We start from the raw sequence: 14,201 nt of genomic DNA on the forward strand, positions 1-14,201 counted from the left end.
CCTAAGCTCCATCATAGAATGTATTGGTGACGAAAATGTTTCGTCACCAATAAAAAAATGATAGGTGACGAAATTTTTTTGTCACCAATAAAAAATGATAGGTGACGAAAATTTTTCATCACCTAATATTTTCGTCAATAAACTTTATTTTCAGTGATGGAATATTTCGTCACCAAATGTATTTTTTTTTCCAATTTCAATAGATTAGGTGACGAAGTTTTGCATCACCGATTTTTTTTTTATTTAAAATTTCAATAGATTAGGTGACGAATTATTTTGTCACCAATTTCTACTTATAGTCAGATATGGCGACTAAAATTATCGTAACCAATTTTTTTTTTTTTAATATTCTTTACATTTACTTTCCATTACTTTAACCTGTTCACTTCTAACCAAATCCATAAATAAATAAATAAATAAAAAAAAAGACATCCATTCATTTCTAACCAAATCCATAAATAAATAAATCCATACAATCTCAAAATGCAATAAAGATGTTCACAAAGTAATTACAACCATTTTTATACAAATGATGTCTTAGCTTCCAAACTTTATAGAAAATTATTTGAGTTCAAATAGTCCCACAAAAGCTATCTTTTTGCCACCAATCCCATATCTGCACAAGTAAAAAAGGAAAATACATCAATATCAAACTAGATTGCAAACCTATATCCCTGGTAAGATGTAATACCAAATATATATATATATATATATTTATTTATTTATTTATATATTATTAGTAAGACAATGCAAAAAATGTCCACAAAAAACCCAATAACTAACTAGACAAAATAATCATAATACAACATCATATGAAGCCAAACTATCAAAGAAAGAAGACCCACAACACTCTCATCAAATAAAAACCAAACCCCCATTACAAACCATGGAGAATCATAAAGAATGCAGAAAAATCCCAATTTAAAACAAAACAAATAAAGTGAAATCTAAAACAAAAACCCAACCACCACAACAAATAAAAAATCCAGCCAACACTATTAAAATAAATAAATAAAATAAAATAAAAACTAGCCACCACCATTTACACAAAACCCAACCACCACCTTAAACAAAAAACCCAGCCATCACAATAAACAAAAAACTCAGCCACCACCATAAACAAAAAAAAGGATGTTTACTAAAAAAAGAAATGATGTTTATCCTATATTGGTTGTATATATCTAGTGTCTGCTGTTTATAACCCCAGTCTACAACTACAAAGGTTATGCTTTTTTGTAGTTGTACTCTGGTTAAATAATGTATTATAAACCCGGTTTAAAAATATTACTATTTTCATATGTGTTGTAATAAGTATTACAGTTTACCCAAAAAAAAAAAGAATGTTTATTTCACATTGGTTGTGTGTGTCTAGTGTCTGTATTTCTCCTTTTTTTTTTTATACCAAAATAGGGAGATAAGCAATACAAACGTTTACAAAAGAGTTGGATTAAACCAGCAATAGTTCAATGGCATTTGACATACCAATTTAGCAACTGACCAAACAGATTTTACAATCAGGTGAGGCACTAAGAACATATTGCAACAAAGTTCATTTTGGTTCAGAAAATCTAGATCAGCTAATCTGGTCTGTTGAAGCCAATTTGAGGTCTTCCTATGCTGAAAGACTTGGACTAATTGTCTATTAGCTCCTAGAAACAAAACACACTGGAAATCATGATTCTTAGCCTTGAGTGCAGCTTCTACCATAACATCCAGCATTTCTTGCTACACTGCTAGTTACACCATAGAACATGCTATCTCCCTGCATTTTAATAGCTTCATAAGCAGAAGACCATCTGTTAGGCTTCCTGCTCCTAGCCCCAGCAATTTTAACAATCAGCTGCCACTGCCCTGAGGGTGGATAGTGGTCTGGTTTGGGTCTTATTGGCTAACTGGTGTGGCTTGGTTGATCAAGGAAAGCCTCTTTGTACTTGCAAGCCATAGATTGAGATGTTAAAATCACATTCATAGGATTAGGATTTAAACCATCATAGAGCACCCTATTCCTATGTATCCAGATATGCCAAAGAGTTGTAAAAATGGCTTGTAAGTAGGCCATTGATGTTGTCTCCTTGGTTTTAAACTTGATGAGAAGGGAGGTAAGCCATTGCTGTACACTTGAACTACTAAAATAAGTGGAATGAATAGCCAAAGTGGATCCATGCCAGCAAGCTCTAGTGAAAGGACAGAGGAGAAAGAGGTGAGTTGAGGATTCAACTTTAGAATTGCATAAGGGGCAAGAGGTTTGGGTTGGTATGCCTCTGTTGCTTAGATTAAGGAGGGCAGGGAGTCTATCCTGAATGAGTTTCCAAACAAATGTATTAATTTTCAGTGGTACTTTGACTCCTCAAATCAGATTCCACACACTCTCCTAACCATGTGTATTCCAAGAAGAATGAGAATTAATTCTGCATAAGAATCTCATAAGCTCTTTTGACTTGGTAAGTACCATTACTTTCATTTGAAAATTTCCAAAGCAGCTTGTCTTGCACATCATGAGTTTTGGGTAAGGGAATCTGTAGAATTTGTTTGCTCAAAGGAAAGGGGTATAAAGTTCGATTGAATGAATAATTGATTAAAAAAGAAAAGACAAGAAAAAGAAGATGTCAAAATAAAGAGGCGACCGTCCCAAAGAAACGCTATCTAATTGCTATTTCAGAACCATCTACAACCATAGTTGTCAGTATCATACGATACGCGATACGTATCGTATGATGTACAATACGTATCGTATCGTGTGGAAAAAGTTCGTTATCGTATCGGCGTATCGTAAGTACTCATGAATCGTACGAGCTCATGAATCGTACAATATAGTATGTGTATCGTATAAATCGTATCGTATCGTACGATACATAGACAAATGCTTTAAATTGAGATTTTTTGTTAAAATTTGTACTTTTATTTGAATCTAACAAGTTGTTAGACTTGTTTTTAGCAAAAAATTATTAGTTTACTTAATTTCGCCTACTAAAATAACATATTCATAAGTATTTTTCCCTTCTCTCCTACAATTGGACTACACAGTACATATACTTACCTTCCACTTTAATATTTAAAATTTTATTTAAAATTTATTTTATTTTTATCGTTATTGTTATAAGTCCAAGAAACTATAATGCCAAAAAAAATGTATAAAAAACTTATTAAAATAAAAAGAACAAGAAGAGATGGTAAATGTTAATAACGAATAACGATGAAGAAAATTTTAATAAAGAAATAAATTTGCAAAATTATATATATGATGATAGCGTTGACTTAGATGGGGTTGATTAGGCAATTTGATAAATATGATGAAAATAAATTATTTTTTTGGGTCATTTGTAATATATTATCATTTTTTAATTTAAGTAATTTGAATGTGTATATTATAAACACATGCTAGTTTGATTTATTTAGTTAGCTTATTAAATATTATTACATAAGTGATGAATAAATTAGTCATTAGTTGAATTTATTCAAAATTTATAATGAATATACCCTTTATATATGTATATTTATAATTTTTTATAAATTTTATTAAGTGTTTGTGTATCTTACGATATACGATACGATACGATACACGATATAGAAAAATTAAAAATCGATTCACAAGATTCACGTTTTGACAATTATGCATTTAAAATCATGATGATGCATTAATGGCATTTTATTTTCATATCATACTTTCCTCGTGTCATTATTGTGTTGTCGATTACATTACCTAATCTTTGTTTTATATTCCTCTATAGTATATAACAATACAAATTTATATCCAAGCTTCGATGTTATCAATATCTTTAATTAACCAATAGATAATTAGAGGAGGCCATCATCAAAGTGTAATATTTGGAGTCACATGCAATTATGCAAACGACACGCAACACAAAGAAATATTAGAGGAGGCCATTATCAAAGTGTAATATTAGTCAACCTTATATTTACTCATCTATTACACACACAAAAATTTATTTTTAAATTAACAAAAAGTTAGTCACTTTTTCACTTTTCCATAAAAAGTTTCCTAAAATGATTTATCGATATATACTCTAAGGACATACATTAGTAAAATCCGTATTAAATATGTAACATTTTTTTTATGAGAAATACTAACGAATGCCCTTAAGGCATTGGTTAATAATTTATTTAAAGAAAGTTTTTATGTGAAAAGAAAAAAAAAAATTTAATGTTTTGACAATTTTTTTCATTTCCCATAAAAATGGTTTCAAAACTTTCCTAAAATGGATTTTTAACCATGCCCTAAAGACACTCGTTAGCATGATCATTTTTTTATTATATACTTTTAGTGTTAGTTATTTATTGTATTTTTTTTTTTTTTGATAGGGTTATTTATTGTATTTTGAAAACTCTTTTTAAACTAATTTTAATTAATTAGGCTAATGAACACATTGTCTAACAAAGTCCATGTGTCTACTAGGATTATGTCATTGAGTAAATTTAAAATGCTAGTTATCATATTGTTAATTAACTTTATTTCACATTTTATATACTACAAACAAATGCATTTGAGGTTGATATTTAGTCTGTGAAATCATGTTTTTCTTTTATTCTTTTGTGAAATTATTAGGCTAACGAGTTTCGAATTGTAAATTTAAGAATTTATGTATAACATAACATTCATGTTTTTCATGTTTTCATTTTTTTTTTCTTATTTATTTTGAAAGGAAGAGAAAGAGAATATGCTTAAGTCACTTTTTTATTTATTTAATTTTTTTTGTATGTAATAAATAAATAAATAACCTCTTGACACATTAAAGGTCAGGTAAAGATTATAGACTCCACAACTCAGTCCAAATCCATTCGAGAATCCAATCTGACTCATGCATGACCGAATCAAACCTGAACCCATCCAACCCGGCCCGTACCCTAGTCCATGTTTAAGAGGAAGATGGACTGCCTCAAATTAACTAGTGCCTTCCTGGTTCAGCTTGATTACTACCAAGTCAAATTGATGACAAAAGATAGCAATAGTTGCCAGATGGGAACATGTAAACAAGATTGTGATCCTAAATATGGAGCTTAGAGCTCTATTTGTAGGTGTGCACAGCAAGTAATGTTCTGTACAAGTAAAGTAGGCTGGGCCTGAGCCCAATGGGCCAATGGGCTAGGCGTATATGCACTAACAGTAGCTATGAGATCACTTCCTCTGTAGTTTTGCTCTAAAGCATATATAATCTCATGCAATGCAATGCATGGACAGAAATCATTTTGACAGTAAAATGAAGCATATAAGTGTACGTTCATCTTTGCTTTTTTGTCAACGACACCGCCACTCAATCCTCTCCACTCTCGCTCTCTTTTCTCTATCCTTTGCTCGGTGCTCGGCTTTCTTTTCGCTGTGCTAGAGCATATGCCGGGTACAGGATATACAAAATCGTGCTAGACAGCTAGTCAGCCGCGGTTCTAGGATTTGGTTTTTAGTGGAGTTCAATAGTGCTGTAATTTTGGTGTATTTAAAGTGGTGTAATTTTTTGCTTATGAAGAAGAAAAATACAAGGAAAAACAATTTCATTCCGCGGCCGTCAGGCAAAGTAAGCTAGAGTCCGAAGAGAAGGTTTATTTATTTATTTTTTTATTTTTAAAAACGAATGAGCAATTTTAAACGTAGAGATACTAACACAACACTTTCACAACAAAATCTAAGTGACAAGTTGTTAAAGATATATATATATATATATATTTTAAATGTTAATTGTGAATTTAGATAAAAGCCAATTAAAACTTGTCACTTAACTATTATTATGAAAATAATATTATGAAAGTTACACTAAGATGAACATATTCAAATTTATTTAAGTTGGGATTAAACGAAAATTAGGATTAGAGTGTTCAAAATTTTATTTTAGGGGTCAAAACAAAAAATATATACATAATTAAAAAATTTTATATAATTTTTGTTTTTTGGCCAGGTCAGGGCTGGCTGTAGAGCCGCCCCTGCAGCAAGTGTGTAGAAGAGAAAAGAGAGTAAATGGATTTTGGGCCTCCATGGGCTGAGTTCGGCTGTAAATGGATTGCTAGTGGGCAATGAAAGTTTTGGACCACGATGCTGTTGTAATTTATATGCATGGCCCGACCTTTTTGATTTTAGACAAAATTATATTTGTAGGCTTTAGAATTTAGGACAGGTTTTATTTCGTTCCATTTCGGTCCACATTAGTTTATTGGATTCATTTCGGTCTATTTGGTCTAATTCAATCTACATCAGTTTATATCAGTCCATTTCAGACTAATTAGGTTTTAAATTGATTCTTTTTGTAGGTTGTCTTTTCAATGTTAGACTCAAAAATTCTTTTTTTTTTCCTTAATTTTTGGGTTGAAAAGTATGAAATTTTATTCTATTAGGCCAAATTCTTTAATTTTGGGCTAAAAAATACAACAAATAGGCATTAAAAATTACAGATATAAGCCCTAAAAAAGTAATAAATATTATAAATATTCAAAATTTTACCTTAAAACTCAAGTTTCAATAATATAGACATTATATTTATATTTAGAAAAAAAAATGCAAAAATTTTAAACTTATATAATAATTTAAACTTCTATCTTTTCTCTAAAAAAATAATTTAAACTTAATGTAACATATTACATGTGTTCCATGGAATGGGGGTGTACATTTTTTTTGTAAAAAAAAATTCTTGGTTATGTTTAAATTAGTCAAACGATTATGATATATTTAAAAAATTAATTTAAATAACATCTTCTCCATTTATATAAAACAATATTATAATTATGTAATTTATATCTTTTTATTAAATTACATTTTTCCACAAACACATATATATACACTATGTATTATTGTTGAATGCAAAATATATTATATATTCCATTACATAAAAGTAAAAATTGTAAATATTTTTAAATAACACATAGACACTATATATCCTACAAATTTTTCATTACATATTCTTATAGAATAATTATATTACATTTTCCTATATATCGCATGAGTTTGCAACTAGTTTAAATAAATGACAAAGTTTGGCTCCAAACATTTTTAGAGCCTTGAGTTCCAACCACGTACCAATAGAAAGATGACATTAGTCATGATTGTACGTAATGCATATGACTCACTTAACCTAAGATACCTAACTAACTAAGTGAGTTGTGCACATTACACAAGACAGAACACATATTTAATCTTCCTAATAATAATTGGATCCCAAAACTTCAAACATGTTTGAAAGCTAGACCTTTACCTTAAATAAAAGAATAGTGCAAAGTAAACAATCAACATGTCCACTTACTGAACTTCAAAATCCATTATTCCACAATATCCAATACTTTGTTTTTTTCAGTTTTCCTTTTAATTCCCATTTGTTTTCAATATAATTCTTTCATCCATCTCGATCTAATCTCCATTAAAACCACCAAGATAATGCGATTCTGCTATTTTTCTTAATTTCAAATAAATAAATAAATTTTTTTTTTCTAAAATAATTATTTTAAAATATGCACTCATATATATAAAGTTTTAAAAATGACATTAACTCTCTCTCCATTATCAGTTGGGCAAGGATTTGCTGCAAACTAAATTACAGCAACTCCTATATAATGCACAAGTATCAAGGGGCTATTTGGTGAAAAATTCAATCTTAACAAAGAAATTTTTTAATTTAAATACAAGTTTAAACAAGTGTTTATCTGAGATATTGACATATGTACATTTTTACAGGGGTTACTGCAACTTAGTTTACAGCAAATTTTTCCCCTTATTAGATTCCTTCCTCTTTTTTTTCTTTTCTTTCTATTGTTATGTTTGAAGTTTTTGTTGTTTTCTTTCCTTTTTATTGTTTAATGTCCTAGTCGATAGGAATTTTAGCTGTTTGAGTTCAGCCCAGTTGCTAGTTTTTAACTTTTTACTACTATAGTGTAATTGTACAAAATTGTTGATAATTGTTGTATGGCTCTATTTGATCGAGTGAATAATTGATTAAAAAAGAAAATCAAAGAAAAAGAAGATGTCAAAATAAAGAGGCGACCGTCCCAAAGAAACACTATCTAATTGCTATTTCAGAACCATCTACACCTTTAAAATCATGATGATGCATTAATGGCATTTTATTTTCATATCATACTTTCCTCGTGTCATTATTGTGTTGTCGATTACACATTACCTAATCTTTGTTTTATATTCCCATATAGTATATAACAAGACAAATTCATATCCAAGCTTCGATGTTATCAATATCTTTAATTAGCCAATAGATAATTAGAGGCCATCAAAGTGTTATATTTGGAGTCACATGCAATTATGCAAACGACACGCAACACAAAGAGAATGTTTGCTTTTTACTGAAAACTTTGTTTTGATTTCCTTCCATGTCTCAAACAATCCTAACCACGTAGGCAATGTAGTTGAATTGCTTTTGCAAATAAATAATAATATAGCTCTTAATCACTCACTAAAACATAGAGACAAAAGCATTATATATATATATATATATATATAAAGATCTGATAGACTAAACACTACTATGAGGCTTTTTTTTTAAAACCGGAAAAGCACTACTATATCTTCCTCGAGATTACAACAAAATCCTAGAGCTTTGAATGTCTTACACACAAGACAACAAATTAGAACGAAGAGATCAAATATTAAATTACAAAAAACCAATAGTAAGGCGCTGAGGGCAGTCGTTTTTGGACCATAATGCTTCTCATTCACACTGAGATTGTAATAAGACCACCTTCATAGAAAGAGAAACACAAAAAACAACCTTTCCATCAAAGGCATATAGATACAGAGATAGTTGGACAATCTAAGATTAATTTATGCGAGTGATTAAGTCATTTATCACACCAACCCATGATGATAAACCTTTGACTTTGTGGATAGGTACTCAAGATTAACTAGCTTAAACTAATGGATTAGTCGTGGATGGTCCATAACCATTCATCATGCCAGACCAAGATCCTAGACCGTTGATATAAGCAAACGAGTCCTTTCCAGCATCAGAACAACCTTGGTCTTGCCAATCAAGGGACAAGAGCTTAGTGTTTGGCTTCACATCCATTGCATTATGGTCCTGATCATTTGCATGATCATATGGTAGCATTAACCTCTGGCATGTGTCCATGAAAGTCCCACTATTCCCATCAATATTGGACATCCCAAATGGAGAGCACAGACCAAATTGTGGTGCCAAACTATGACCACTAAGATGATCACCAAGCCCACCAACCATACCTAAGTGATCACCATTCCCCATGAAATCATAGTTCCTAGAATTCCCAACTATAGCTTCCAACTTATTCTCCATAAAATCAATAGGCCTAATGGAATTCTCAAGCATTCCATTATTATTATACTTAGCCTCCATGAAAGTAGGGTTACCAAGTGCCCCATGTGTGCCAAGTATATTACTAAACTGTGAATATTGCACCTCTGGAAATGAAAGCTGAAGATCAGTAGGGTTGTGAGATGATGATGATGATCCAAGGTGGTTTTGGTTGGGTTGGTCATTGGGTTTTTTAGATGAAACCTTCTTGTTCTTTCTACACCCACCACCCACAGGAATGTTCCTGAGGGTGCCACCTTTGGTCCAATACCTTCTACAGGTCTTGCAAAAGTACCTTGGCTGAGAGAGGCTGTAGTTGTTGTAGTAGCAAAACTTGGTGTGCGTTGAGTCACACCTTGGACACTTGAGAGCTTGGTCATGCGGTGGCCTCAGCCGCCTCTCTATCAAGGGCCTTGAACATGTTAGCATGTCCCCAGAGGGTGAAGAAGAATCCATTCCAGATTCATCGTTAATTGTGCCCTGACATACATATCAAAAGGAGATAAGTGATTGAAATAAATTATGGAATTGTGTCAGAAACATATACGCGTTTTACGCGTCATCACAATAATGCAAAGTACTAGACATTCTTTGTCCTTTCAGATATCAATCAGAGTGTCTGAATGCTTAACCTATATAGAAATATTATATTGTAAAGTACTACACCTAACCCGAGGAGTGAGTGAGCAGTGATATGGCAAAATTTTCATCCACAGCTTTTAACATGAATTCATCAAATTGTTTGTTTGTATCTCTAATGTGGTACATGGTTGAAAACATTGACATATGAAGTTAAAAACTTGAACTTTAATTCCTAGAATTGCAACTTATAAGCATGCATTGCTGTTCTAATCGATCTACAATCAAAAGAACTCCATTTCCTCTCCAAATTTTCTGCTTCATACATAGGAGTAATACAATCTGTCAACCTAACTGGCATCATTGCAATATGATTAAGATGAAACTAAATGCTCCTTCAGGCTTAAAATTGAATTGAATTTGTTGTTCTGAGTGGCATTGATTACTAAATACTCTATACAAAAGTGTGCTCAGTGTACAAAATCTTCACTTTTTGTAAAGTCTGGAAGAGATAATTGATAGGCAGTTTTAACCCAATTGATAAATAACAATTTATACTAATTTAATCATGGCCCAGAAGATGATTTTTGATCTGCCATGCATAATGGATATAAGTATATATATAAACTGCAGTTTCAAAAGCATGGCATATATACCTGTAACCAGTCAGAAGAATCCATGCAAACTTGCAAAGAAGTAAGACCCATTAACAAAACCCAATTGCCAAAGATAAGAAAAAGTGCCAAAAAAAACAAAAACACAGGTCTAGCTAGCTTCAACCCCTAGTTAGCTTTTAGAAACACTCCATATATAGCACTCTTTCACTTCTATTTTCTTATCTATCTCAGTGTTTGTGTGTTGGAGAAGGAGAGTGATATTGTAAACTAAGAGAGACAGAGAAAGAGAGCTGAGCTAAGAGTGAGTGAGGAAACTGTTAGTGTTGTGTGTGTTTGGGAGTTGGGGTTGGGCTGTGAATAAGAAGGAAGAAAAAGGTAGTGTAGAGAGCAACTCTACTCTACAGCTACAATGTATACAGCGTCGGTGGGAACACAACATGGTCCCACAGTCTGTCCACTGTCTCTAAAGACACTGGCCCCACAGCATTACCTCAGCTTGACTAAACTCACTAAATGGACGGCTATGATGTGATGCATATTCATGATGTTGGTGGGGTTGGGAAAAGGGAGAACCGTTGATGGGGATAGGAGTGTACGTCAGAGATATCGGCGTGGTCGTCACATTGTAAGTCTTTGTTTGATGTGACACTGTTAGAGAGAGAGAGAGAGAGACAGAGAGAGAGAATATTTGGGACCCCGATAAAGAGCGCTAAGGGCTAGCTAGCAGAGAGAGTGTGAGCAGCAGCAAGAGCATACCGAAAGAGCACTCCACTTGGGGGCCCAAATTTGAGTGGACCCCACTAAGCTCTCTCTTCTCGCAAGCAAAGGATATATTCTAGTTTTACTAACCACACATGACACACGGCGTCTCAGGTGCCTCATGCTTATTGCCGTTCAAATGGGTTTGGAAGAGTAACACGGCCTAATATGCGCCCGTATTCACGACATAGTTAAGAGCTTGTTTGAATTGAATGAGAAGGAAGGGAGAGTAGAAGAAAGTAGAATAAAATTGATTAAAAATAGATCAATTTTAAGCTAATTTTACACTATACAACTCTATTCTCCTTCCTTTCCTCTCAATCTAAACAAACCATAATTGTTAAATTATGATTGGTTTATACAAATAGTATAAGTGGTAGTTCTATCTATAAGCGATGTTGTTTAATCACAAGTTAACATTTAGCCATATTGTTAAATTGGATGTGTTAGTAGGCAAACTGCTCACTAGTTTAGTTCAAAACTCATACGGTTCTTACTTCTCACTTAGTACTCAGGACTAGTCCAGCCATTGTTGAGTATATAGGCTGTTCCATTTCTCAACATTCTTTCAGATCTCTTATAACAATAATACGAAGTCATTAATTTAACAAACTAACAAGTAAATATCATTTGAGAGGTTGGTCGATTTAATTATAACAAAGAAAAAGTAATATAAAACAAAATGATAAGTTTTGTTAACTTGTTACATAAATGGTTTAAGTATAATTGTTGCTAGGATACTTTTTCCTATGTAATCTTGGTCATGTCATTAACAATAAGTCTAGTGACGTTTTTGAAAAGTTTTATATCTCATCCCCGTTTCTTACTAGTCTGTTTGCTTAGCTTTCTAAAAAACTCACCATTTGAGTGCAATTTTTTTTTTTTTTATGCTCGTTCTTCTATGTATGGTTCAGTTTTATCCAACCTAATTTTTAAAGCAAAACAAACAAATAAAAACAATCTCATCCAAACACATAATATGTTTATTATATTGGTATCACATACACATACATTAAATTTGTCTTCAACGTTTAATTTTATATGGAAATGTGCTTCTTACATGAATTAGGGTAAAATGACTTGGAATGTGACATATATGTTCATGTCTTACTTACAGATTACAATGTGCTTTACTTCCAACCATTTTAACTGAAGATTTAACAATTAGTCTATTTCAAATACTTAGAACTTGGATTTAAGTAAACACTATTTTACAGAAGATTCAAACTTTGCATTCAAATCAGACTTCCCCAAGATAGATGCCGAAAGTAACACAAAAGAGAAAATAATTAACCAAATCGATCAACTTTGAGAATAAGAATTTCAATTTCTAGCCTGTAGTTACACTTTTATTTTTATTTTTTTCAAAAAAATATAATCTTTTTGAGATTTTAATCAAAAACTTATAGGATATACAAAGTTTTTCAAATGAAAGTTCTCTTCCTGTTAGGCGGGGTTGGTACAATATATGATCTTAAAATGAAGATTCGAAGGTCTCTCACAAGGAATAAACATGATGGTTCACAATGACACTTTATGCGCTCAGAAGAAAATGAAGAAGATATAGCGTGAAGAACACACTCCAGTCAACAGGGCCCAAAGTACACATTGTCAGGTGAATAAAGTGAGCCCAGTGTCCACGTTCCACCGTACACACACCTTAAGTCCTCACTGGTTCCTTTTTGTGAGTAGTGAATCATGCATTCGATTTTTCTTTTCTTTTTTGATCTCTTCCTAGCTAGTTATGACAAAGTATTAACAATCATGCATGTCAATCATGAGGATGTTATTATTATTATGATCTCAAACCTTTGTCATCCTAAGATGTTTGGCATGAAATGCATGAAGGACCACCTACAATGTTTGGCTATCAAAACACAAATGTTTTCTATGTTTTCTAGATCTATTAGTGGGTTTTATTGGGTCTTAATTAGCTTCTTAATCTGTCTCACAAGAGAGATTGCCAATGCATCATTACATTTGTAGTTATAGGGTCTTGCACAAAATCATGATAGTTTTGTTTAAAAGAAAATAGTAAAATCATTACCAAATTCATTATAAAATATTTAACAATTTGTCATAATACAACATCAATAACATAATAAATAACTTTTTTTTTTTGTCTTTAAAAGTTGATGTATTAATTTGTAAATAATATGTTGCAAAATTTGTAATATTCTAATATCATTCTTCCTTACTTAAAAAGTCTCTCACAGAAACTATGAGGTGAAAAAAAATGCTAAAATCACAATTTATTACACAACTTTTGCTATAATTTGTCATATGACGAGTTATAAATATTAGAGAAAAAATAGTAAATTCATGTGGGTCCACACTTTCATCATTCATAATTCATCATGTGAGAAGTTTTAACAAAAAGTTGTATAATAAGTTGTGTTTCAAGCATTATTCTCGGGAAAAAGTATTGACAAAACTAAGTGAAAACCTTCATGCAATAATATGTGGGAGATGTTTTAGCCGGTTTCTAATCTATTTCAACATCATGGCAAAAAGGGGAGTGAGGAAGGGCGCATTACAAGTTCACCATATATTTTGACACCATTTCCAAAACATAGCACATGCATGCCATGCAATACTGGTTTGTTGTATATATTATTCAACAAATGTAGATTCCTCGTGAAACAATAAGATCACTTTGGAAGTATCTTCACTTTGATCGATTAAGTTAATAACAAATCAGGGAAATCTTGAGTTTCAAGCTACCTCAATCAACCTATAATCTATGATATATCTTTATGTACATTTTGCTTTTACTTTTTTTTTTTCTTTTCTCCTTTAATGTTTTTCCTAACTCAAATGAAAGTTTTGTAAAGGCCGATTAACACATCAATTCAAAAGCCTTTTTTTTTCTCTCTCTTTCAACTCTAAATCCTTTATGCTTTGTTTTTTTTTTTCAAGTATAGGATAGGTCATTACTCATTACACATATACCATACAACTACATTTATAC

General features: G+C 31.7%; 1 protein-coding gene across 1 annotated transcript; it reads right to left on the reverse strand.

The window, feature by feature from the left end:
• Positions 1-8,830: 8,830 nt before the first annotated feature.
• Positions 8,831-10,829, reverse strand: LOC115965448 (dof zinc finger protein DOF5.6). Its single transcript, XM_031084677.1, has 2 exons — positions 10,511-10,829; positions 8,831-9,755 (listed from the first exon to the last, which is right to left on the reverse strand). Exons 1-2 carry the CDS (start codon positions 10,559-10,561, stop codon positions 8,853-8,855), a joined length of 954 nt encoding a protein of 317 aa, XP_030940537.1. The 5' UTR covers positions 10,562-10,829; the 3' UTR covers positions 8,831-8,852.
• Between the last annotated feature and the right edge of the window lie 3,372 nt (positions 10,830-14,201).

Source organism: Quercus lobata, chromosome 10 (assembly GCF_001633185.2).
Source record: "Quercus lobata isolate SW786 chromosome 10, ValleyOak3.0 Primary Assembly, whole genome shotgun sequence".
Classification (NCBI taxonomy): domain Eukaryota; kingdom Viridiplantae; phylum Streptophyta; class Magnoliopsida; order Fagales; family Fagaceae; genus Quercus; species Quercus lobata.